The sequence below is a fragment of the Lepidochelys kempii genome, chromosome 3 (genome assembly GCF_965140265.1).
Source record: "Lepidochelys kempii isolate rLepKem1 chromosome 3, rLepKem1.hap2, whole genome shotgun sequence".
NCBI classification, from domain to species: domain Eukaryota; kingdom Metazoa; phylum Chordata; order Testudines; family Cheloniidae; genus Lepidochelys; species Lepidochelys kempii.
In genome coordinates this window covers 46,058,813-46,084,445 of record NC_133258.1, presented here as the reverse complement: position 1 = coordinate 46,084,445, position 25,633 = coordinate 46,058,813, and the positions used below count along the sequence as shown (strand labels likewise).

The window sequence follows — 25,633 nt, the reverse complement described above, 5'->3', positions numbered from 1 at the left end:
TATCTCCCGTAAATGTAAACAAACTTGTTTGTCTTAGCAATTGGCTGAACAAGAAGTAGGACTGAGTGGACTTGTAGGCTCTACAGTTTTACATTGTTTTGTTTTGGAGTGCAATTATGTAACAAAAAATGTACATTTGTAAGTTGCACTTTCTTGATAAAGAGAATACACTACAGTATTTGTATGAGGTGAATTGAAAAATACTATTTCTTTTATCATTTTTACAGTACAAATATTTGTAATCAAAAATTATATAAAGGGAGCACTGTACACTTTGTATTCTGCATTGTAATTGAAATCAATATATTTGAAAATGTAGGAAAACATCTGCAAATATTTAATAAATTTCAATTGGTATTCTATTGTTTAACAGTGCAATTAAAGCTGTGATTAATTGTGATTAACTTTTTTAATCATGATTAATTTTGTTGAATTAGTCACATGAGTTAACTGCGATTAATCGACAGCCCTAATTCTAAATCATGCAAGTGAATAATACATATCCATAGATGAAAAAAATAAAGGGAGTACTTGGACAGCTGCATAAGACATGGTGTTAACCAATTCCTTATACCCACAAAGGTCTTAGCATCCACAAGACACAAAATCTATCATTTGATACTTTCATGCAAATTGAGTCAGTCATTCATTAGCATTTGTAGCAATTATTTACTGTAAATAATGCACACTCTCCACTAGCAAATATATCCTTTAAAGCAGCCTTGCAGAATCATCATTAAAATGTACCAGTCAAAGAACAAAGTCTATTCCCATGATGAGGAAAATGCTAAAAATTATGGTATTCTTTTGAACCATCAAAAACTTATTCATCCATTTAATGGGCATATAGCATTCTTAAATGCTTAAAGGCCCTGAAAATGTAGGCACTGAACCTCAATGTTTCCATAATTAACCAGCCCCATAAAAATATTAAAATCTACCTTTATTGCTGAAAATATAATGCATTTTCAGAAGGAGAAAGGTAACTTCATGGTACATTCATTGATTAAATAGATAAGTGATAATAATAACTTCAGTGAATGGTCACTGCTAAAAGCTACACTTCTCCGCAGAAAAACAGAAAATCAGTATGAGCCATTACAAGAAAAAGCCAAAATAAAATCAATGTTTTCCCCGAATATATACATTTTATTGGCACATAGGCAGACAGGCAGGACCAAAACATTGATAAAAAGAGCTCCATCTATTTGTATAATTCTACATCTTTTCCAGAGGAATTTTAACAAATTAAGGAACTCCATTTAATTTAGCCTCAAAAAATGATCAGCACACCATTTCAACATTGCAATTTCATTCAAAGCACAACAAAATATTATTTTCCTACTTTACATAATATGATCCTACAAATGACGAATCTTGGGTAAAGGTAGAAGATGAATAATGCAAAAACACATGTGAAGAGCTGCATGAAAAATGCTGAACTTAAAAGCAAATTTTAATATTTTTGTTGTAAGGACAAAGATATTTTCCATATGGAGCAGTTTTGCCTGTCCCATAATAAGTGAAAAACTACTCTCTGCCATGCAAATTATGAGATCCACACAGGGAATGGTGGAGCTGAAGATCACCAAATACAGGTGGCTGCATCACTAGGTCTCAAACTGAATGTCACCCACATGATCACCAGTGCTCAGTGTCAAACGGGGAGGCATGACAGGAAAGGGAAGAAGGTAATGCAGATGTCTAAGAAAAATCAGAAGAGAAGAGTAAATACAATGGGCACTGTTTAGAACATCAGCTACTCTATCTGCTCTTAAGTTTATCACGTCAAGGAATTCCTCTCTTTGTTTTATGTATATGAAGGAGAATGTTGGCAACATGACTCGGAAAGGGAAATGTGCGGAGACTGTGATATTGTAAGGACAGGGAAGGAATAAAAAAAGAGAAAGAACAGAAATATGAACTTTTTTTAAAAGGAAGTTAAAGATTTCCAAAGCCCCAATTTCCATGAAAAAGGGGGAAAGATGGAGACAGTAAAAAATCTTTGTTTTCAATTACATCAGACATAATGTTGCAGGATTCTGTCTGTCTCCCCTAAGAAATTGTATGGTGTGTCAAAGATTTGAGCAAGCAAAAATAATCGTCAACATCACTGTGCAAAAGGCTATTTAACTATTGCGACGGCAAGTAAAAAAGTGAAATGAATCAAAGGCTCCACTGGTAAGGACATTAAGAGAAGTACCACACATGAAAAAATGTGAGGAAATAAATATGGGATTTCAATCATATTTTAGCAGCCATGGAGAAATAAAAGTGTGAGATGTTCAAGTTTTACAGCTATATGAGCTGCTTACATCAAAGAGCAATCCTGTGAATCTGTACAAGTAGCAGTGGTTGAAATCTAAAAATAAAATCTCAAATACTTTATTGAAAAAATGTACTAAATTCAGTTCACTACATTACAGGGGTAAAAGTTATTCATATGTAGTCAGCCAACTCTGGATTTTCATGAAAATATCTGTAAATGCCCCCAAAATTACAAATTTGGCTCAAGTGACTATTTGTCTGAAAATTCATACTGGATAAGTGGTGTTCTTCTGACTCATTCATGAACTCCAGTAGAGATATGGCAATTGACACCAGCTGAGGATCGGATACTCATTCACTATACTATGACATCCCTGAATTATGTTTCCTTTACACGTACCACCACCAATCCCTTCCCCATTTCAAAAAATAAACACTTCACAATTAAAGATCCCTGTAAAATTACAAGTCTTTTACAGTAGACTTATGGTATTCCATATGTCATGATTAATATGTTCATTTTATCATTCATTAAAATAAACTGAAATTTTCTTTTACATAGGGAAAGCCAGATTTAACATTCATCATGAAATATAGCCTTTTCCTTCTGGTGAATTCAGTAGTCTATTTGTTAGAAGAGAACTTCGATCATTTGGTTTTGCTTTAGTTTTATTTTGGCTTTTGTCAAACACCCATATTATTATACAGTTTTGTTAGTTTCCCCAAACTTCTGTAATATTACTGCAAACGTATATTACTTAGCAATCTGCAAAACATTGCACACAGATATAGTTTGGTTTCTGTGATGTAGGATCAGAGAATCCCGAACGTATCTCTAAAATTCGGTTTATTATTTTTTAAAAACAACTAAAAATGTCCCAACTTAGCGATATAACAAAGATAATTAATGATTTAATTAATGCATTAATGATATTGTATGACTCTACATTGTGCAAAATAACTTTTGGAACCAGATGCAACCAGCTATCACATAAATTGATGACTCAGAAGGCCTACAAATATATTCTATATAAAGGGTAGGATTTTGAAATATGCTCAGCATTAGCCTAACTTTGCTCCGATTGAATGCAACAGTAAAACTCCTATTGAAAGTTAGTTCAAAGCAGAAAGCTTATGAACATTTGACTCATGTAGCTTAAATCTGGGAAACTGTTTAATAATTTTGTAAATAAAACAAAAATTCAATAGAAATGATTCTATATGTTAAACTGTACTTATTTTGATTTGAGATATGCCTATAAACAGCAGCAAGCATATGTACATATTAGGGCTGTCAATTAATTGCAGTTAACTCACACGATTAACTCAAAAAAAGTAATTGTGATTAAAAAATTAATCGTGATTAATTGCAGTTTTAATCACATTGTTAAATAGAATACCAATTGAAATTTATTAAATATTTTGGATGTTTTTCTACTTTTTCGAATATATTGATTTCAATTGCAACACAGAATACAAAGTGTACATGGCTCACTTTATATTATTATTTTTATTACAAATATTTTCACTGTAAAAATGATAAACAAAAGAAGAGTATTTTTCAATTCACCTCATACAAGTACTGTAGTGCAATCTCCTTATCGTGAAAGTGCAATTTACAAAGGTAGATTTTTTTTGTTACATAAGCACTCGAAAACAAAGCAATGCAAAACATTGGAGCCTATAAATCCACTCAGTCCTTCTTCTCATTCAGCCAATCGCTAAGACAAACAAGTTTGTTTATATTTACGCAGGATAATGCTGCCCACATCTTATTTACAATGTCACCATAAAGTGAGAACAAGCATTCGCATGGCACTTTTGTAGCTGGCATTTCAAGGTATTTACGTGCCAGATATGCTAAACATTCATATGCCCCTTCATGCTTTGGCCACCCGTCCAGAGGACATGCTTCCCTGCAGATGACATTTGTTAAAAAAAATAATGTGTTAATTAAATTTGTGACTGAACTCCTAGGGGAAGAATTGTATGTCTCCAACTCTTTTACCTGCATTCTGCCATATATTTCATATTATAGTAGACTCGGATGATGACTCAGCACATGTTCATTTTAAGAACACTTTCGCTGCGGATTTGACAAAACACAGAGAAGGTACCAATGTTAGCTTTCTAAAGATAGCGACAGCACTCAACCCAAGGTTTAAAAATCTGAAGGGCCTTCCAAAATCTCAGAGGGATGAGGTGTGGAGCATGCTTTCAGAAGTCTTAAAAGATCAACACTCTGATGTGGAAACTACAGAACCTGAACCACCAAAAAAGAAAATGGACCTTCTCCTAGTGGCATCTAACTCTGATGATGAAAATGAACATGCATCGATCCACACTGCTTTGGATTAACATCAAGCAGAACCCGTCATCAGCATGGATGCATGTCCCCTGGAATTGTGGTTGAAGCATGAAGGGACATATGAATCTCTACCGCATCTGGCATGTAAATATCTTGCAACACCAGCTGCAAAAAATGCCATGAGCAAATGTAAGCACACTTGTTTGTCTGCATGATTGGCTGAACAAGAAATGGGACTGAATGGACTTGTAGGTTCTGAAGTTTTACATTATTTTATTTTTGGATGCAGTTCTATTTTTGTACATAATTCTACATTTTTAAGTTCAACTTTCACAATAAAGAGATTGCACTATAGTACTTGTATTAGGTGAATTGAAAATTACTAGATCTTTTGTTTTTTACAGTGCAAATATTTGTAATAAAAATAAATATAAAGTGAGTACTCTTCACTTTGTATTGTGTTAAAATTGAAACCAATATATTTTAAAATGTAGAACACATCCAAAAATATTTAAAATAAATGGTATTCTATTATTATTTAACAGTGCAATTAATCGCAATTAATTTTTTTAATCGCTTGACAGCCCTGGAACACACCAAAGTATACATAATCACAAATTGGAGTTATGTCTACATATAATTCCCTAAATGACATAAATTTGTTTATCTCCATAATAAACCTCAAATATAAGAAAGACTGCTGAACAGAGATATAAAGTCCAACTTGTCTTTATTTCAAGTTACAGAGCTTGGAGACTGCATTGTTACTTCATCAACAAAACACCCACTGCACTAGATCAAATTAATTAATCAGATGAGGAGAGGGGTAAATTACACCTCTTGTTCAGCAAGGTCCCCTTCGCTTTGTTTAGATCGGTATTTTTCAATCAGTGGCTTGCTGAGGGGTAACAAAGGCAGTCAAGGGAAACATGGGATGCTGAATATTTTAGTACAATCTAAAGTAAACTGACTGCCCACACACCCTTATCATTCAAGGTCAAATATTCTCTGTCAAACTCAAAACACACACAAATAAATTATATGTGCTTATTGTTATCATTGATACAATTTTTACTCTTACTGTGATAGAAAATGTAAGGGGACCATGAAAATTTTTGACTTTGAATAAGGAGTAGCCAACCTGAAAAGATTGAGAGCCACTGACTAAGGCCTGGTCTACACTGGGGCACGGGGGGATCGATCTAAGTTACGCAACTTCAGCTACGTGAATAACGTAGCTCAAGTCAACGTACTTAGATCTACTCACCATGGTGTCCTCACTGCTGTGAGTCAACTGCTGATGCTCCCGCATCGACTCCACCTATGCCTCTCGCTCCAGTGGCATACCGGAGTTGACGGAAGAGTGCTCGGGGTCGATTTATCGCATCTAGACTTGTAGGACAATAGAGCAGACTGCCTAGGGAAGTCATGGAATCTCCTTCACTGGAGGTTTTCAAAGAGAGTTTGGATAGCCATCCGTCTTGGTTGGTTTAGACACAACAAATCCTGCCTCTTGACAGAGGGTGACTAGATGACCCTTGCGGTCCTTTCTAAGCTCATGGTTCTATGATTCTAGATCTGGGTATGATTGTAGAGAGTTGGATAGCCGTCCGTCTTGGATGGTTTAGACACAACAAATCGACCCTCAATGGATCGATCGCTGCCCGCCAATCCAGCAGGTAGTATAGACATACCCTTAGACTAGGAAATGTAGTCAAGGTTAGGTTAGCTAATCCTCCCCACTCCTCCTAGTCTGATAAAGCCAATGCATCTCATGGCCCTGTCCAGCCTAGGAAAATGAAGTGTGGTTCGCAAACATGTTTGCTAATATATGTTCATTAATATGTTTAAAACACGGCTTAGCACCGAGGGATGGCAGAGATTGTGATGTTTAAAACTGTGGTAGTTGGTTGTGATCAACCCTAAGGTCAACCAGTAAAGGGAAGCATGTGTTCCTCTCTGCAACTAACCATCTCAGCATCCAATGGGCCTCAGCCTATAGGCACAATAGAGCCTTTGTACATATATAAGATAATTCTAATATTAAGATCAAAATGATTGGCTGAGGTTTAATGTAGAGAAAGAAAGCAGATTAAAGGATAAGCTACAGAGTAATAAATTTAAATTGAGAGTTTTGCCATTGACATCAATTGATGCACACAGAGAAACTAGGAAAAATCGGACCCTACAAACTTACTCCTATACATAAGGGCATTCAGCCTTTTAAATAAATAGTAATAAAACAGTCAGGAATATTCAGCTAGTCACTACATAAGATACTGTGCTGAGAAGAGCTTGTTGGAAATTTTATAACACAAGGGTTTTTTGTCAGAAAACACTAATTCATCAAAACAAAGCTTTTTGCAGAAATATGAAAGTTTAATTGACACCTTTTCAGGTCCAAGATGAAATTTCTGGTCAAAACCAGCATGGGTGGGGGGAGGGATGCGGTTGGGGAGAGAGAGAGACAGAGACTCATCCCAGAGTAGCAAGATGGTTCGGGCACTCATGTGGGAGAACCAAGTTCATGTCACTACTCTGCTTGATTCTCTTATATTCCAGGTGAGTGCTCTTACCATCAGACAATTCTGGCACGTATCTCTCTCAATCTCTCTTCGTGGACCTGTTCTACTACGTATAATTTTTTAAATATTCAGTGGGCCACTGACAGAAACTTGACTCTATAGCCTTGCGGTTAGGGCACTCACCTTGTATGTGGTTAGACAGAGATCTGAAGCTCCATTTCCCACATCCCATGTGAGTGGCTAACCACCTGACTATTCTAGGGTGGATCTGCCTCTCCCACTTTCTCTCATTTTTTATTAATTTTTTTCAAAGGACTCAATTTCATCCCAATGTGGAACAGGAAAATTTTTGAAATCTCAAAAATGTTTGTGGGTAAGGAAAACAGTTTCTTACCCAGATCTAGAATCATAGAACCATGGGCTTAGAAAGGACTGCAAGGGTCATCTAGTCATCCTCTGTCAAGAGGCAGGATTTGTTGTATCTAAGCCATCCAAGACGGATGGCTATCCAAACTCTCTTTGAAAACCGTCAGTGAAGGAGATTCCATGACTTCCCTAGGCAGTCTGCTCTATTGTCCTACTGTTCTTACAGTTAGGAAGTTTTTCCTGAGATTTAATTTAAAACGGCTACGCTGTAGCTTGAACCCATTGCCTCTTGTCCTGCCCTCTGTGGCAAAAGAGAACAATTTTTCTCCATCTTTTTTATGGCAGCCTTCCAAACATTTGAAGACCGCTACCATGTTCCCCCTTAAGCTCCGCTTTTCCATACTAAACATACCCAATTCCTTCAGCCTTTGCTCATGTGGCTTGCATTTCATCCCTTTGATCCTCTTTGTTGCTTGCTTCTGGATCCTTTTCAGTTTCTCTACATCCTTTCTATATAGCAGTAACCAAAATAGGACACAATATTCCCGCTAAGACCTAACCAGTGCTGAGTAAAGCAGTACTATCATTTCTGTGATTTGCATGCTATGCTGCTGTTAAAGCAAGGCAAAACTTCATTTGCTTTTTTTGCAACAGCATCACAACGTTGATTCAAGTTCCAAGTGTTGTTATTTGCCATGGTGTCATAAATATAAAGGAAAGGGTAAACACCTTTAAATCTCTCCTGGCCAGAGGAAAAACCCTTTCACCTGTAAAGGGTTAAGAAGCTAGGATAACCTCGCTGGCACCTGAGCAAAATGACCAGTGAGGAGACAAGATACTTTCAAAGCTGGAGTGGGGGAGAAACAAAGGTTCTCTCAGTCTGTGTGTTGCTTTTGCAGGGAGCAGAGCAGGAATGCAGGTCAGAACTCCTGTAAAGGATTAATAAGCAATCTAGTTAGATATGTGTTAGATTCTGTTTTGTTTAAATGGCTGATAAAATAAGTTGTGCTGAACGGAATGTATATTCCTGGTTTTGTGTCTTTTCGTAACTTAAGGTTTTGCCTAGAGGGGTTCTCTGTTTTGAATCTGATTACCCTGTAAGGTATTTACCATCCTGATTTTACAGAGGTGATTCTTCTACTTTTTCTTCAATTAAAATTCTTCTTTTAAGAACCTGATTGCTTTTTCATTGTTCTTACAATCCAAGGGTTTGGGTCTGTGTTCACCTATGCAAATTGGTGAGGATTTTTATCAAGCCTTCACCAAGAAAGGGGGTGTAGGGCTTGGGAGGATTTTGGGGGAAGGACATTTCCAAGCGGGCTCTTTCCCTGTTATATAATTGTTAGACGCTTGGTGGTGGCAGCAATAAAGTGCAAGGGAAGAAGGTAAAATAGTTTGTACCTTGGGGAAGTTTTAACCTAAGCTGGGAAAAATAAGCTTAGGGGGGTTTTCATGCAGGTCCCCACATCTGTACCCTAGAGTTCAGAGTGGGGAAGAAACCTTGACACATGGTCATCCATCTCTAGAGCCAAACTCTATATTTTATAAAGAAGCATTTATGATAACACATGCAGAGGATGTTGGAGCCCATTGGTATATTACAGACAATAGGCCAGACTTAGCTCTGATTTACAGCAGTTCAACTCTATTGGGAAAGTCAATGAAGCCGACGTAGTGCAAATGAGAGTAGAATTTGGCCCCTGTGGGGAGGGAGACAGTTAAAATAAAAGTCTTTCTTTTTAAGTGTTTTTAACAACAAAGCTTTTTAAATTATTACTTTTTTGTTGCTAAAGTGATTAAAATGTGATTAGAAGGCCCCAGAGCTAGTGAGAATTTAATTATAAAGGTGCCTTGTTCACATTTCGTCTGGCAAGAGAACTACTCAGCATTGTGATCCTCTACTACCTACCAGATGGATGATTCACAACATACTGTGTAAATTAATTGGAAGCTTCTCCAGGAATTTAATTACATATTGTGGTAAAGGTTTTAATTCAAAGTAATACACACAAACACATATTTACCTATATAGATTGATAGATTTGCATACATATAGTTGCTTTGAGATAGTGGCTGACCAAGTCAGTAAATCGCTCAGAAATGAAAAATACTGTATTATCACTACAAGGTGCTCTTAATGACCCTACAGGATGTTCTTAAAGACATTACACAAAGTGGTATGTTTGATACTGGAAGCAAAATTTGATTTTAAATTGACATGGATAACAAATTATCAAAAATAGGGGCTGGTTATTTAATCATGCAATTCTGGTTAAGCTTTGTATCAGGACACAATAACTTGCCGGTAGATGGTTCTGTATAAGGTTACAAAGCCTTTTAGTCCTAATGAGTCCATGTCTTAAAAAATTACATACAGATGTTACAGAATGACCAGGATCAAAATTCATTAATATACAGGCTGTATATTCATATACAGGCTATTTCCCCCTCTTTTAAAAGCTACAGAGAAGGAGTTAAGCCACTGGATAATACAAAATGGAACATCATCTGGGCTGATACAGTTTTAATAGTAAAGTGTTTAAATATAAAATGGGAGAGTAGTGTATATATATTGCTGCTATTTAATATGTATACACATAAATAAACAAGACTCCAAGATTCAACTTCATCAGCTTCTGAGGAAACTGACAACCACTACAAATTTGGAATGGGGGCGGGGCAGAGGTGATGTTTAAATAAAGCACTCACCTTCTCAATATCTGGATCTCTGGTTTCTTCAAGGTATTTTTTGAAAGGGTTTGGTTGATAGGGCTCCTCTGTTTTTAATAAGATTTTTGTTTTCACTGGCCCTGGACGAATAACACCAGGCTTTGTCTAGATCCATAGCAAGCACAGGGGGGAAAAGAATAGAAATTTAAAAACCTGAAGTAGTACCAGATTACAGAAAATTTTATTTATTTCTGGACATTCTAATTCCAGTTTTATTGAAGTTACCATATTTCAAAATATGACATTTAAAAAATATACAAGGACCAAAATCATTCAATTCCTCTTTGACTGGCCTGTTTTTGTTTCAGAATATGGAGAAAGGTGACACCAGTTGTGATTTTGCAGTCACAGGAAGCTCTTAATTAAGATCTATTTGTTGTCAACCCAAAGGACAGAAACTAGCTTGCCTATCAAGCTATTGTTTCTGCCACCTCTTGCTAGCTGCTCAACTGCATCCTAATAACTTCATCAAGTCATGGATTATGTATAATCACATCTGTTTACAGACAGCAAATTCCAGTGTGGCCTTTTCAAACAGACACCGTAAAATGAAAAAAACCCCACATAGTAAAGAAGGGCAACAGATGATGCAAGTATATTAACTAATAACTTTCACCAACGCATGGTAAAAAAGCACTTTTTAGAAATGACAGACTTAAACTCTGGCCAAATATCGTATGGAGCTTTCCCAGAATACTAGCCAAGAACTTGAAACACATTATGAACAGCAGCAGTAAACAATCATTTTTGCACAAATGTAATTAGTCTTTTCAGTACTAACATCTCAATGTATTCATCCTTCAGTCACTGGAGAGAAATAAAGGAAGAAATGAATGGAAAAAAGTAATTGTCTACTCTACAAAGTACAGCTGGCTGAAAAACAATAATTCCAGTTTTTGAAAAATTTCAAAATTTGTTCTACATCAGTGGTTGGGAGAAAAAGATTTACTCTCTCCATGCAGAGCATTCACCCTGGATGTAGGAGACCCAGGTTTAAGTCCCTGCTCTGCCTGATTCAGAGCAAAGTTTTAAACCTGGGTTGTCAATGTTCCAGAGGAGTTACCTAACCAGTGGGCTACTGTGGAGTCTATCTGTCTCTTCTTTCTCCTTCCCCTGCCTCAAGTGAGGCTGTTTGGCAGATGCTGTGTGCACTAGCTGGGTTTCTGTTAGTCTATGTTTGTTTTTTGTTTTGTTACTTGCTGTTTCTTTCCTTTAGGGTGTTGTTGGTTCCCTCCCTTTTTCCCTTGGGGGTGAGGAGATTTTCTCCATGGAGTCCACTTCAGATGGGTTTAGTGGTTTGTCCCACAAGAATGGGGTTTGGTGTGTGCCTGCTGCCTCCTGCACTGTGGAGGGCACGTTGCTGAGTATAGGTAAGGTTATTGGCTGTGCTCATATAAAATCTGCCTCTTGAATGAGCAAATCCATAGTGATTTTCCTGATTGAGGAGCAGTTTGGAGAGTCTTTTGTTCAAGCATTTCCCTTGTTTGCTCCTGCTAATAAAGTAGTTGTTTCCAATGTCCTTCACAATAAGACACGAGTGTCTGATCTCCCCCATTATGGGAAGGGTAGTTTCTGCTGGTGGGATGATTCCGCTAGCCTGGAATAACCCAGATGTGAAGAATTTATTACATTAAATTATCCTGAACATCCCCTGAACCTGGTTTTAAAGCACCACGTGGAAGGGGTGGATTATACAGTGTTTGCTACCTCTGAAAACATGAAATGTTTCCTGTGTGGTGACCCTGGTCATTTGAGGGGTTCCTGCCCACACACTGCTGGCTTGGGGGTCCCTGGTAAGAATGTGGGACCCCAGGATATTGGGGAGCGGGCTGGGACATCAAGGGACCAGCAGGAAACCACCTGCATCTGCACTGCCAGATTCTATCTTCCCCCTTCCCTTGCCATATGTGGTCTGCTGTTGTCCAGAAAGCAGACCCCCGCTTCCCCAGAGGAATCCTCTGTTGTGACCCCATAACCTGTACTTCTACAGAAGCAAGTCCTGGAGGTTGAGGAGCACCTTCCTGCAGAGCAAGTACAGGGTTCTAGAGATGGGGGTGAAGAACAGACTGACCAGATGGATTTATGCGAGACTGTGTTTAAAAGGGCTAAAACTGCTGCCAGTGGCTGAGGATGAAGCAGTGTGCCCTGAGGAGGAGGATAACATTGTGTTTGGTGGTAGCTCCATGCCTGGAGCTCCCAGTGGGCTACTGTTTTCCCCTGGTTTGGTGAGTCCTTAAGCCCCCAATCCTGTATGCTGCAATGATGATACTGGGTCCCAGCCTGGGGTGGTGCGGCCTAGCCCTCTTGGGAAAATAGATATACCAGCTGCCCCCACTGAATCTCTCTCCTTCATGAATGATGAGTGTGTTGCAATGGCAGCTCAATGTTCTTCTGAGCTGGTGGAGTCTGAGGGAGATGAAAGGATGATGATGATCTCTGTGACTCCTCATTGGTTCCTGATGTTCCAGTGAGTCAGCTAGATATGAAAGGTGGGCATTGTGTGGAAGAGATTAGTGATATTTTAGATAGCACCAAAGGGAAACAGGGAGTTGAGGTTGAGGCCTGTTTCCCTGATTTACCACACTTTGTTCATTCAGCTGCCCTTGGCTTGAGAGATATCGTTGTTGATGGTAGGATACACTCCCATCTTAAGAAGTTGTTGAGAAAAGTGAGGAAGCATGCAGGGATTGTTCAAGATATATAGGCCTCCCCGTGGCTTGTTTTGCTCAAAATACTTCCACTTTCCATTGTTGCTCTCTGCTGCTTGGCTCTCTCCTAGTCTCCATGGTGCTGCTAGGGGCTAGACGGGATCACTTTTATACCATGAAAGCCAGCATGAATATGTTTGTTCAGTCTTCCATGTCTCCCACTCATTTGTCAGGTCATCATGATGCCTCTCAATATTTCTCTCCCTCATCTTCCCTGTGCTTCCCGCTGGCGTTTTAATACCAAATTGTTACAGGACCTGAATTTCACCATTAGTTATTTGCTGTGTTTTGGAAGCATTGGCAGCAGCACAAGCCCCTGTCTGAGTCCTTGAGACAGTAGTGAAATGTTGGGAAGGTCCAGATCCAAATGTTCTACCAGCAGTATACCCAGCCTGCCATGTGGTTCTTGTATAATAAATGAGACATCTTGCACCCTCTGGGCAATCTTGATGTGGGAAACCCAGTAGAAGTACCAACTCCTGAGGAGCTTGGAAGCCACAAGGAACCCTAGGGTTAAGATCCGTTTTACTCAGCTCCATGAAAATGATGCTCCCTCCAAGGCTCTTTTTCAGGTTAGAGAAAAAGTCTACAGAGCAGGGGCAGGATTTTTGCATCTGGCTGCCAAATGGTCATCTGACAGCTGACCCTACTGAGATCCAGAAAGCAGCTTTTTCTTTTTACAGTACTCTGTACTTGCCTGAAGCCTGTGATGTCCTGGCAATGGAAGAGCTGCACCAGGGGTTACCCCATCTGACTGGTGAGGAAAAGCAGTGTCTGGACACCTGGCTGTCGCTACAAGAGCTCTCTGGTGCAATCCAGCAGTCTCAGGCATCAGTAGGCTGCCATTTTAATTTTACAAGCATTTCTGACATTTTATCAGTCCTGACTTTTTTCTAGTGGTGCTGGAGTGTGCCCAGGAGATAGCACTGCCCCTCAGTTGCCACAGGGCAGCAATCAACCTGCTGCACAGAAAAGGGGACCTCTGTGACTTATGGAACTGGAGACCTATTTCTGTTCTCTGTTCTGATTACAAGATTTTATCCAGGGCCTTAGTCAACCGACTGTAGGACTGTCTGGACAATTTCATATATGTTGATCAAACAGATTGTATTCCTAAAAACTGTAATTTGGATAATTTGTTTTTAATTCATTATATTTTTTAAGCCTGGCAACTTCTGCAAAGTGCACAGCTGGACCAGCTGTTTTTCAGTTTATGGCTTTTGGAACAGTTGCTGTGTTTTAACCCACTTTTTCCCACTGAAGCTCTCTCCTCCAGGAGCCTGTTTTCTACCATTAAACAGGCTGGGTTCCACATGCTTGTTCCTAGTTGGTCAAGCTGGAAGTCAGGACAGCTCTTGCCGTTCAGACTAGAATCCAGTCTGTATGTCTTTTGAATAAGGCCCTTTCTGAATTCCAGGTGGCACTCACTCAGTGGGCTGCTCGGTATTTCCAGAGAGTTTTTGCAGGGATTATTCTTCTGCGGGGGAATGCTCCCCTCACTAGCTGTCTCCCCTCCTATGGATCCTTGTGCAACCAGGCGTAGCATTGTCCTGCAAGGGTTTGGTGAATCTTCCTTTTGCAACCATAACCAAGCAGCTGCTCTATGGCATGTGTGTCAAGGTGAGGCATTATGCCACCCTCTCTGATCTCTCTGATAATAGTCTGGAGGATGTCCCTGTCCATGGGTGACTATGTCCCTGGCTTGGAGGACGTTATTCAAACCTCCTCTTCCTAAGCACTCCAGCAACTTACAGTGGAGGGTCCAGCATAGCATTGTAGCAACCAATCATTTTGTACACCATATTACTCCTACTGTATCTGCAGAAGGCCCCTTCTGTTTGGCTTCAAACATGGGGTTTCATTTTTTCCTACATTGCTCTCATTTGATTCCTCTCTTTGGTTATTTTTGCAGCAGCTTTTCAGCAGTTTGGGATTGGTTTTCTCCAACCTCCAAGATACAGGGCTCACATTCAGCCAGTTTCCTGACTGGCTAACGTTTTGCTGAGTCAGGCAAAACTAGCCATTTTGAAATCTCTCCAGAACAGGATAGCTGATTACACCTTTCATAAATTGACTTGTAATCTGGACACGTTACATTTGACTTGGGGTGATAATATTTTGAATTAACTTGGTGATGATGATGCTTGAGTGGTCTAGGTTGAATGTTCACTTAAGATGTGTTTGGTTTATTTTATTCATATCTTTGTGTGCCTATATTATAATACAAAAAATTTAAAATATTTCTGGTGTAATTTTATGTGAATATTGGTGTTTTTCTTGTCATCTCTCTCCCCCATTTTGACCAGAAATTTAAGGATCATTCTGTCCTGAATATTTTACAGTCTAAATAGACAAGTGAAAGGGTGGGAGACCAGAGATCCATTTGTCAGATAGGGAACTGAGTCACAGAGAGTCTGAATGCTTTCCCAAGGTGTATGTGGCTCAGATATCAATTAAGCCATTGCTTGAGTCCCAGGCAAGTCCCTTAACCACAAGTCCATACATCTGTCTATTACCAAAGCCATGGGAAAAATAAGTATTTGGATAAGATAAGGGTAGACATAGTCAAGGGCAACAATGGTTTATATAAGATTGAGGTCAAGTAATTGAATCATTATTATATGTGGTATAGAAAAGTACCCGGTGACTGAAAAATAATGAAATTGGTTCCATTATTTAAAAAGAGGTGTTGCAGAAATAAAGTTGAAAATGTTGAACCTATAAATCTAGCATCTGTATTAGTAAAAGATTTTGATAATATAGCCTTACAGTCACATTTGGACAAGTACAATTTAATAGTTGTGAGTTATAATGGATTTGCAAAATATATATCATGTCAGACAAATCTATTTACTTTTAAATTTAAAAAACTACTGGTCTAGATAGTGGCCCGTTGTAAATTTAATATGATCTAGATTTTCAAAATTCTTGTTACCGAGTTTGACATGACAGGTTATTGTATAAACTCTAAGCATGGGCTACGGAATAATTTGTTAAGACAGACAAAGAACTGATCTGTAGGCAGAAAACAAAAGGGGAGGTAAAGGTATGTATTTTTTATGGAAACTATGAGCACTGGAGTTCTGTGAGGCTCTGTGCTGAGACAAACTCTTAAATAACCAGGTAGTAGGCCTCTCTAACATGGCCACATGGTAGAGAGTAAGGACCATTTGGCACATTCTGCATAAATAACTGCAAAGCTGCTACTGAGTTGCTTCCATGGGTAATATCAGTTCCCTAGGTAACTGCACCTTTGACCCCTTAGTGGCCTCCATGAGGGCATCCCACTTAGATCTCTGGCCTCTAACCATCACCTTTCTGGGGGTAGGAACCTATGATCCCCTCCCTCTAGACCAGGGACTTTGGACTGTAGACTCCTGTAATTCATGGTGATTATCTCTTCAGATCTGACTTTAGTTCAGCACCTGCAGTTCTGTTCTCTCAGGGCAATGACAGTGTTGACCAGTGACCAGCCTGCTCTCTAAAAGCAAAGTTCTATTTATTCAGAACAAAAACATTACAGAGAAAACACATAATTAAAAACAGTAAATAGCTTATATGTAGGTCTAGTTTACCAGGTGGTCACCCATTTGCCACATGAAGACTCTGGTAGGACTAAAATACTTTGGGCCATGTCTGTAGAGCTTGTCTCATATGGTCACTGTCTCAGGTCAGTCCTTGGATTGGGTGTGAGAGAGTTCTCTTTCAGTTCAGGACAATCACTTTACACAGTTTCATGTTCTTTGTCTGTCAGGCCCCTTGAATATCATCAAACCAATTTATGTTTTTTTCCCAGACAGCCTGCACTTCAAAAGGCTGGTTACTTGCATTGTTTCAGCATTAGGAATTTGCATTAATTACCCCTGTCCCAGTGACACTAGTTCCTGTGGGAAACCCATACATAAGATTTAGAAGGTTGATACAATATAGTCTTTAAATAATTCATGTGTCCACAGCATCTGTCACATCTCAATATAATAGTCTTTAAATATTCCATGCTTCCAAAATACCACCTCTGTCACAGTTACAGCCCATGGGAGCAGAGCTAAATAAAGAATTGATGTTTTGGTTTGGTTTTGAGCATAGGTAAGATGAACCATGAACTCTCCTATACCTCCCATACCCTTCCTCTTCCCCCCCTCCCCCCCCCCCAGTAGTCAACTAGTTACCACAGTGTTGCCAATTTAGTCACAGGTTTATTCTCCCTTCTCCCCCGTAAATTCAAACACCCTCTCTAATTTCAGTTCCTGAGGAAAGTACTGGCAACTAATTCCCCAAGTTGACTGGGCACTGTGTGAAGTAGTACTTTCTAAAGTATCACTTTATAAAGAACATTATAAATAATTGGTTAGACTACTTATTTGAAAAAAAGAAGATACAACTAAGTTAGAGAAAGTAGAAGGTAGGGCCACAAAGCTGATGAATAAAATCCAGAGATTTCACATATGAGCAGAGCTTGACAAAACTGAACTGATTTAATCCAAATCATCTTCCATCAAAAAGTAATATGACTGAAGTGTTTAAAATAGAGAAGAATTTTGAAATTAAATGTGGTTTTTGCGATTATTGATTTGGGGGATGTAAGTTTAAGTTATGGATGGTCTTGAACTAATACTACACATGTCTACCTCCCTCCTAGCTTTGTACCGCTTTCAGATCCATCTCTTGTTTCAGTTAAGATGGACGATAAATAAAAATAATTTCAGGTGACATTAGTTTTACTGGAAGAGTGATCAATAGTCAAATTTCATTTAAAATAAGATGTTCTGATTATGGAATTTAACAAGTTAGTGCCTGATCCAATGCCCATTTAGCTCATTAGTTAGTTTATGCTTGGAAGTAAATGCTCATTCTTTCTGGAGGGTCAAGAGGAAATTTAGCACTCCATGGTTTTCTCCCCACTCAAAATGGCTGTGGAAGATTTGCCAAGGAATGTTTTTCTCTACTTTCCAACAAAAAGTTAAATATAAAAAATAAATTAAAATACAGGATTGGAATGGCATAGTTATTATCAAATTACTGTACAGACAGAAGTACCCTTGGCCTCCTAATGGTCTTACACAACTATGTAACTAAAAGTCTATTGTGCTACCTGAAATTGTCAAGAATAAGCTGTCTTTACAGATGAAGCACTGTAGAAAGCACATTGTAGAAAATGCTTTCAGGGCTGTATTTTCTAAAGAACACTGACGTCAAGTGCCCACAGTGAGATGAGTCATACGCTGCAACAGTCTGACACACATCGACTAGCAATCAGGATTTGAAATACATCATTAGCTACCTACCAAGTTCTAACAAAATCATCGGTTCAAAAACAGAACCCTGAGCTCTTCCTTTGCTAGCAGACAGCACAACTGACAATAGGTAGCGTGCCCATAAGCAAGCTGAGATTTTCCTTTGCCATGAAGGGCTGAGTCACAATACCATCACCCCCAAAATTTTAAAGGTTACAGTAATGGACAGGTATTATACGTGACTGATATACTCTAAAAGGAGTGGATGCAGGCACATATTCACCTCTTGCTTTTTCTATTGTTATTAATAAATAATAATACCTAGCTCTGATATATTCCTTTTCACCCATAAATCTCAAAGCACTTTACAATGGAGGGCAGCGGCATTATCCTCATATTACAGATGTTACATTGTTTAAATAACCTCACTAGATAATATTATCCCACAGTACAGTAAATAGGGCACTATAAAGTTATACATACACCTGAAGGTTCAGGCAGTCTTTCTGAGCATAGGTAAGGGGAGAAATTAGTCTGTTCCAGGCACTGGTGGCTAATAAAAATGCTGTCTGGGGGTAAGGGGCTGCAGAAAGATAAAAAGCCAATGAAGTAAGGTCTGGGGGTTGGGTGCCACCCTCCTTACTTGCCCAAAGGTTGGGTAGATTTTCAAATTATTTTGACTTCCTACTGCCCTACTAAATCCCTAAACCTTTGATTAAGTCTAGGTCCTTTTTAAAACCTCTCTCCCCCCGAGACTCTGATTCCTACCTAATCTTTTCTCTTGTCTGTATGCACTCTGTCTGTGTCTATCTCTATTTCTCCTCAACTCCTCTTTTTCTGGATATTTTGTTCCATTATTTTGTCTTTCCTATTTCCTCATTCCTCATGCTAATTACTCCTCCTCTCTTGTATCATCTCTACTCCCTTTCCTCCTCTTCTCTTCCTAGATTTTGCCCTTCCATCTCCTTATCACACCTATCTCTCATCCACTCATACTCTTACCCCGCTCTTTTATCCATCCATGCCCCCTTCAATGGTGCTTTCCTCTCCATGACCCTACCTCATCCAACTGCCTTCTCTCCCTGCTTCCTGCACTGGGAGATGGGAGCTCAAACCACTCTGGTTGCCTCTGTCTGCTGGCCTCTCCAGAAAAAAGCTCCCCATCATGAGGTCTTCAGATGGCTCAGCTGCCTCCTCTACCTGCTACCTATGCTAAGAAATAAGTCTAGTTTCCTTTGATTGTCAGAGCCTTCCTGTAGCTCTGTGGACACACTCCAGATGTCATGCTGGCTGGCATCTGCATGAGGACCTGGGGAGACCCATTCCTCAGTGCCTACATAGATGCTCTATCCCGCCTGCAAAAAATTCTGGCACAGCATAGCACAAAACTCTTTCAAAGCAAGTTAGTTTGGAGGGGATATCAATAATACTAGCAGCATCACTTCCCCATAACCTCAGCCGTGCGGAACACAATGCCATCCACAGCCTCAGAAACAACTCTGACATCATAATCAGAAAGGCTGACAAAGGAGGTGCTGTTGTCATCATGAATAGGGTCGGAATATGAACAAGAGGCTGCTCGGCAGCTCTCCCACACCACTTTCTACAAGCCATTACCCTCTGATCCCACTGAGAGTTACCAAAAGAAACTACAGCATTTGCTCAAGAAACTCCCTGAAAAAGCACAAGATCAAATCTGCACAGACACACCCCTGGAACCCCGACCTGGGATATTCTATCTACTACCCAAGATCCATAAACCTGGAAATCCTGGACACCCCATCATCTCAGGCATTGGCACCCTGACAGCAGGATTGTCTGGCTATGTAGACTCCCTCCTCAGGCCCTACGCTACCAGCACTCCCAGATACCTTTGAGACACCACTGACTTCCTGAGGAAACTACAATCCATCGGTGATCTTCCTGATAACACCATCGTGGCCACTATGGATGTAGAAGCCCTCTACACCAACATTCCACACAAAGATGGACTACAAGCCGTCAAGAACACTATCCCCAATAATGTCACGGCTAACCTGGTGGCTGAACTTTGTGACTTTTTCCTTACCCATAACTGTTTTACATTTGGGGACAATGTATACCTTCAAATCAGCGGCGCTACTATGGGTACCCGCATGGCCCCACAGTATGCCAACATTTTTATGGCTGACTTAAAACAACGCTTCCTCAACTCTCGTCCCCTAACGCCCCTACTCTACTTGCGCTATATTGATGACATCTTCATCATCTGGACCCATGAAAAAGAAGCCCTTGAGGAATTCCACCATGATTTCAACAATTTCCATCCCACCATCAACCTCAGCCTGGTCCAGTCCACACAAGAGATCCACTTCCTGGACACTACAGTGCTAATAAACGATGGTCACATAAACACCACCCTATAACGGAAACCTACTGACCGCTGTTCCTACCTACATGCCTCCAGCCCTCACCCTGACCACACCACACGATCCATTGTCTACAGCCAAGCTCTGCGATACAACCGCATTTGCTCCATCCCCTCAGACAGAGACAAACACCTACAAGATCTCTATCAAGCATTCATACAACTACAATACCCACCTGCGGAAGTGAAGAAACAGATTGATAGAGCCAGAAGAGTTCCCAGAAGTCACCTACTACAGGACAAGCCTAACAAAGAAAATAACAGAACGCCACTAGCCGTCACCTTCAGCCCCCAACTAAAACCCCTCCAACACATTATTAAGGATCTACAACCTATCGTGAAGGATGACCCAACACTCTCACAAATCTTGGGAGACCAGGCCAGTCCTTGCCTACAGACAGCCCCCCAACCTGAACCAAATACTCACCAGCAACCACATACCACACAACAGAACCACTAACCCAGGAACCTATCCTTGCAACAAAGCCCGTTGCCAACTGTGCCCATATCTATTCAGGGGACACCATCACAGGGCCTAATAACATCAGCCACACTATCAGAGGCTCGTTCACCTGCACATCCACCAATGTGATATATGCCATTATGTGCCAGCAATGCCCCTCTGCCATGTACATTGGTCAAACTGGACAGTCTCTATGTAAAAGAATAAATGGACACAAATCAGATGTCAAGAATTATAACATTCATAAACCAGTTGGAGAACACTTCAATCTCTCTGGTCACGCGATTACAGACATGAAAGTTGCGATATTACAACAAAAAAACTTCAAATCCAGACTCCAGCGAGAGACTGTTGAATTGGAATTCATTTGCAAATTGGATACAATTAACTTAGGCTTGAATAGAGACTGGGAGTGGCTAAGTCATTATGCAAGGTAACCTATTTCCCCTTGTTTTTTCCTACCCCCCCCCCAGACGTTCTTGTTAAACCCTGGATTTGTGCTGGAAATGGCCCACCTTGATTATCATACACACTGCAAGGAGAGTGGTCACTTTAGATAAGCTATTACCAACAGGAGAGTGGGTTTGTGTGTGTGGGGGGGAGAAAACCTGGATTTGTGCTGGAAATGGCCCAACTTGATTATCATACACACTGTAAGGAGAGTGATCACTTTAGATAAGCTATTACCAGCAGGAGAGTGGGATGGGGGGAGGTATTTTTTCATGCTTTGTGTGTATAAAAAGATCTTCTACACTTTCCACAGTATACATCCCCAATGAAGTGAGCTGTAGCTCACGAAAGCTTATTGTCAAATAAATTGGTTAGCCTCTAAGGTGCCACAAGTACTCCTTTTCTTTTTGTGAATACAGACTAACACGGCTGTTACTCTGAAACCTATCAATAATATGGTCATTCCAGCCTGGTTCTCTTTACCCTCATACAAGTAAAGCTTTAAATGATTGGATGCTGAAATCAAACTTTAAAAAAGTATTTCTAAAAGATAAAAGTGAAATGCTTCTTCCTTAATGATAATCTTTTTGAAAACAAATCAGGCGCGCATTAAAAAAACATCAAGAAAGGACTGAATTATGTACGAATTAGTCTTATGAAGTCATCTCTCTATAAAACTTTCTGTCATTACTAACAAATATCAAGTGCGATTATTGCTATATTTTAAACTGAGTCACATTTTTGTGCTTTGCCTGATGTCTGGCCATTACGGTATGTATTCAACCTGGGCCAGTTCAGGGAGGTTCTGAATAGCCACTGAGCACACAGCACTCCCATAATCACAACAGGGCTGCACACACTCAGGTGGTACTCAGAACTGCTCAGGATTTGGCCTGTGCGGTTCGTCATGTCCATAATGCCTGATATAACCGTGCAGCCTACCGGAGCTCAGAGCCGCTCCTCTAAAGGACAACAAATAGAAAATCCTTCCTAGAGACACTTCATTTATTAATTTAGACAACAGAATCAGAACCACCACCTGTCAGAATTTTGAGCGTAGACAGGGCCCCACTCACTAAGAGGTATCAGTTTTATCCTTTAGTCCAAACCTGGGTGGCTCTGAAAAATGTAGAGGTGCTAGACTGTTACTGCACATTATTTTTGAAAAAAATTGATGTGTTCAATGATAAGTTTTGTTGAAACATTCTTTTCCCAAAAACCAGCCTCTCAGCCCCACTCTACCTCTCACATGCTCCCCAGAGAAACCTGCTGCTCAATTTGTCTGTTTGGAATGCACACAGGAACACTTGCTAATCAGCTGAAAGATCAGAGTAGAAGAGGCCTGGGAGATCCCTCCATGTCTGATGGCTAAACTCGCAAATAAACCAAAAGCAAATGACGTCTGGAGCTTGGTTGCCAGGAACCATCCAGGTAGAAACCCCAAGCTCCTGGTAAAATGCAGAGCAATTCCCCCAGTTGCCTTCTTTGCTTAGAGGTTGCCAATTCATTAATAATGAAGTGGGTCTACCATTAGTGAAGCAGGCTCTGGAGGGACCTAGTTGTCCTCTCTCAATTCTTGTGAGCTGAGGTCCCACCTTCCCCCGGAGCTCTCTTGTTCCACTATCTAGATCACGGCTTTTTCCCTTTATTTGGGATGTTAGGAATCGGGCTATAATAACTATGCTGGGCTTTTCTATGGTTCCAAAGGGTGTGCACGGCTCATCAGAGTTATTAAACCCCTTTATTTTACAGCAGTCTTCCTGAAAGCAAGAATTTTGTTTCCTGATGCTTCACAGAGGATTGCATTTTGAACGCTTTCTATTCATTATTGCTTTTTGTCAATTTGTCTCCTTAACCAACTCCCACGCCATCAGACTCAATGATATTTAACAAAAAAAGAGAGTTAGTTTCTGTCTCTCATGGAGCACAACATACTTGGGGAATCCCCAGCTGCTGTAATGATCCACTGGGAACCTTTACAATCCAGAGCAGGTTAAGGACGCTCTGAGACTGCTCTAAACAACACGGATGATGGATTTGGTTAAAAAAAAAAAATGTGGCCCCAAGATAAGGGAGCCACAAATGGATATTTTATGCTCAGCAATTGTTGGGCATAGTTGAGCATTGAGCCCTAGGGAGGGAAGAGACCTTAGGTCATTTTGTATGACCCACTGAAAAGGATGAAGCCCCACCCACACACCAACGTTGCGGGTACTGGAACCGTAGGCATTGGTTGGGCTGAGCTCTCTGTAATGATACTTCAGTTCTACATATACCAAAAGGATGTGTTTTGATCACTACAAGTACAGTCTCAGGTGCTTTGCTTAGTTGAGTTTTAAATTATTGCTTTTTGCCGTGAACTATTTTTCATAGGGATAAGATATGTGATTAAAGCTATTAATTTATTTATTTTTGTTATCCAAATCTTAAGTTTATAAATGCAATAAAACATTCCATGATATGAATGAGGGTCTAATAGAGTTCTTACCAGGTGCACTTGAAATCTGAAGGCAAATGCCTTGGGCAAAAAAAAGTTTTATGCACCTCTGGCTAATTATTCACAGATCTCTGTAAAGGTTCTGGAGGAAGGACAATTATTTTGCATGCCACTGTGCTGACAGAGCAGTAGGACATATCCCAGAGCTCATATAGCTGGATAGGCATCTCTTTGTAATGCAGGTTGTTATTTCTATTTACATACAAATATTTGAATGTCAAGAAATGTATGAATTTTGCAACATTTTTACAAATGCAAATGACACTTTCAGCTAACTCTGCGCCAAAGGAATATGCAAGACCTGAAGCCACTTAGCTTCCATATACAATTCAGAGAGAGGACTCTAGGGTACATTCCTTCGTACACAGCAAGGGACTCCAGCATATAAATAGAAACCTCTGTGTTATTCCACTTACAGTATTTATATTCTGCCTACCTACATTTCTTGCTGCAGTTTCAATAGCTTTCTTTATTGTTTTCCTGAACTATTGTATAGTGTATTTAAAAGTAACAGCTACATTTCACCCTAGAGATGGCTACAATTCAGTGATGGCAAGCAATCTTGTATAGAGGTAAATGCTGCTTCCTCAGATGTCATTCCCCGGTGCCCAAATGCCATGCAGTCAAAGTGGGCAAATTAACGGCACAGAAGAAGAATCTGTAGCAGCACACCCTGCCTGGCTGTACCCCCCCTAGAACTGCTAAGTGTTCCACACTAGGTGCTGCCCTGGCCAGGATTTGGTGGCAAGTGATTGCTGAATTAAGTTCAGATTGCTTTATAACAAAGGGAGTTATAATGCCATAATTCTCAAGGTTTAACTGCTACTCTGCTCAGTCACCATTTAATTTATTTCACAGAACTTAGTGTTAAGCAGCTTTAAACCTAGGAAAGTCAGTGAGCTGCAAGATATATATATTTCTCTTAATGAGTGAGTTATAGAAAAATCACTTCAAGCTGTTAAATCACCTGGCAGTATGCCTCAGAACCGCTACACATATACGTAGGAGCTAAGCTACACCCTTCCACATGAGCTGTATCATGCCGTGCATTATCTAGGTTTCCCTGACTTTTAAAAACATGTTTGAAATATATTTAGCCTTCTCTTCAGCCCACATCTAGAATTCCTGTTAATTTCACTAACCTGCAAGGGCCTGAGTTCAATGCTCTCTGTTTTAGATGGTTAGAAAGAGGCGCCGACTTTCTGGTTTCCCTGAGGGTACTCGACCCCCACTCCGCCACAGGCCCCTTTCCACTCCACCCCTTCCCCAAAGGCCCCACCCCTGCCCGGCTCTTCCCACCCCTGCTCCGCCCCACCCCTGTTCCGCTCCCTCCCCCGATCACGTCCCACCCTCCCTTCCTCTGCCTCTTCCTGCCCCCTCTTCTCCCTCTCTCTGCCAGCACACCGTTGAACAGCTGATCACCGGTGGGTGGAAGGCACTGGGGGAGAAGGGGAGGAGCTGATTGGCAGGGCCACCGGTGGGTGCTGAGCACCCACTATTCTTTTTCCTGTGGGTGCACCCAAGGAGTCGGTGCCTATGGTTATAAACACTGACTGCTCTTCTGTTTGATGAATCTGAATATCCATCTGTCATATTCCGCCCTTGCTCAGACATGTGCAACACTGGTCTTGTGGTTAAGGCACTGGACTAGTGTTCCAGAGACATGAAGGAAGTTGG

The 25,633-nt window shown here is 40.2% G+C and overlaps 1 protein-coding gene across 1 annotated transcript in view; it reads right to left on the bottom strand.

The window, feature by feature from the left end:
- Nucleotides 1-25,633, bottom strand: part of MLIP (muscular LMNA interacting protein) — a 169,803-nt gene that overhangs the window by 37,999 nt on the left and 106,171 nt on the right. The window contains exon 12 of the mRNA XM_073335117.1: nt 10,177-10,302. Within this exon, the coding sequence (XP_073191218.1) occupies nt 10,177-10,302 (126 nt within the window). The remainder of the gene's footprint in view (nt 1-10,176; nt 10,303-25,633) is intronic.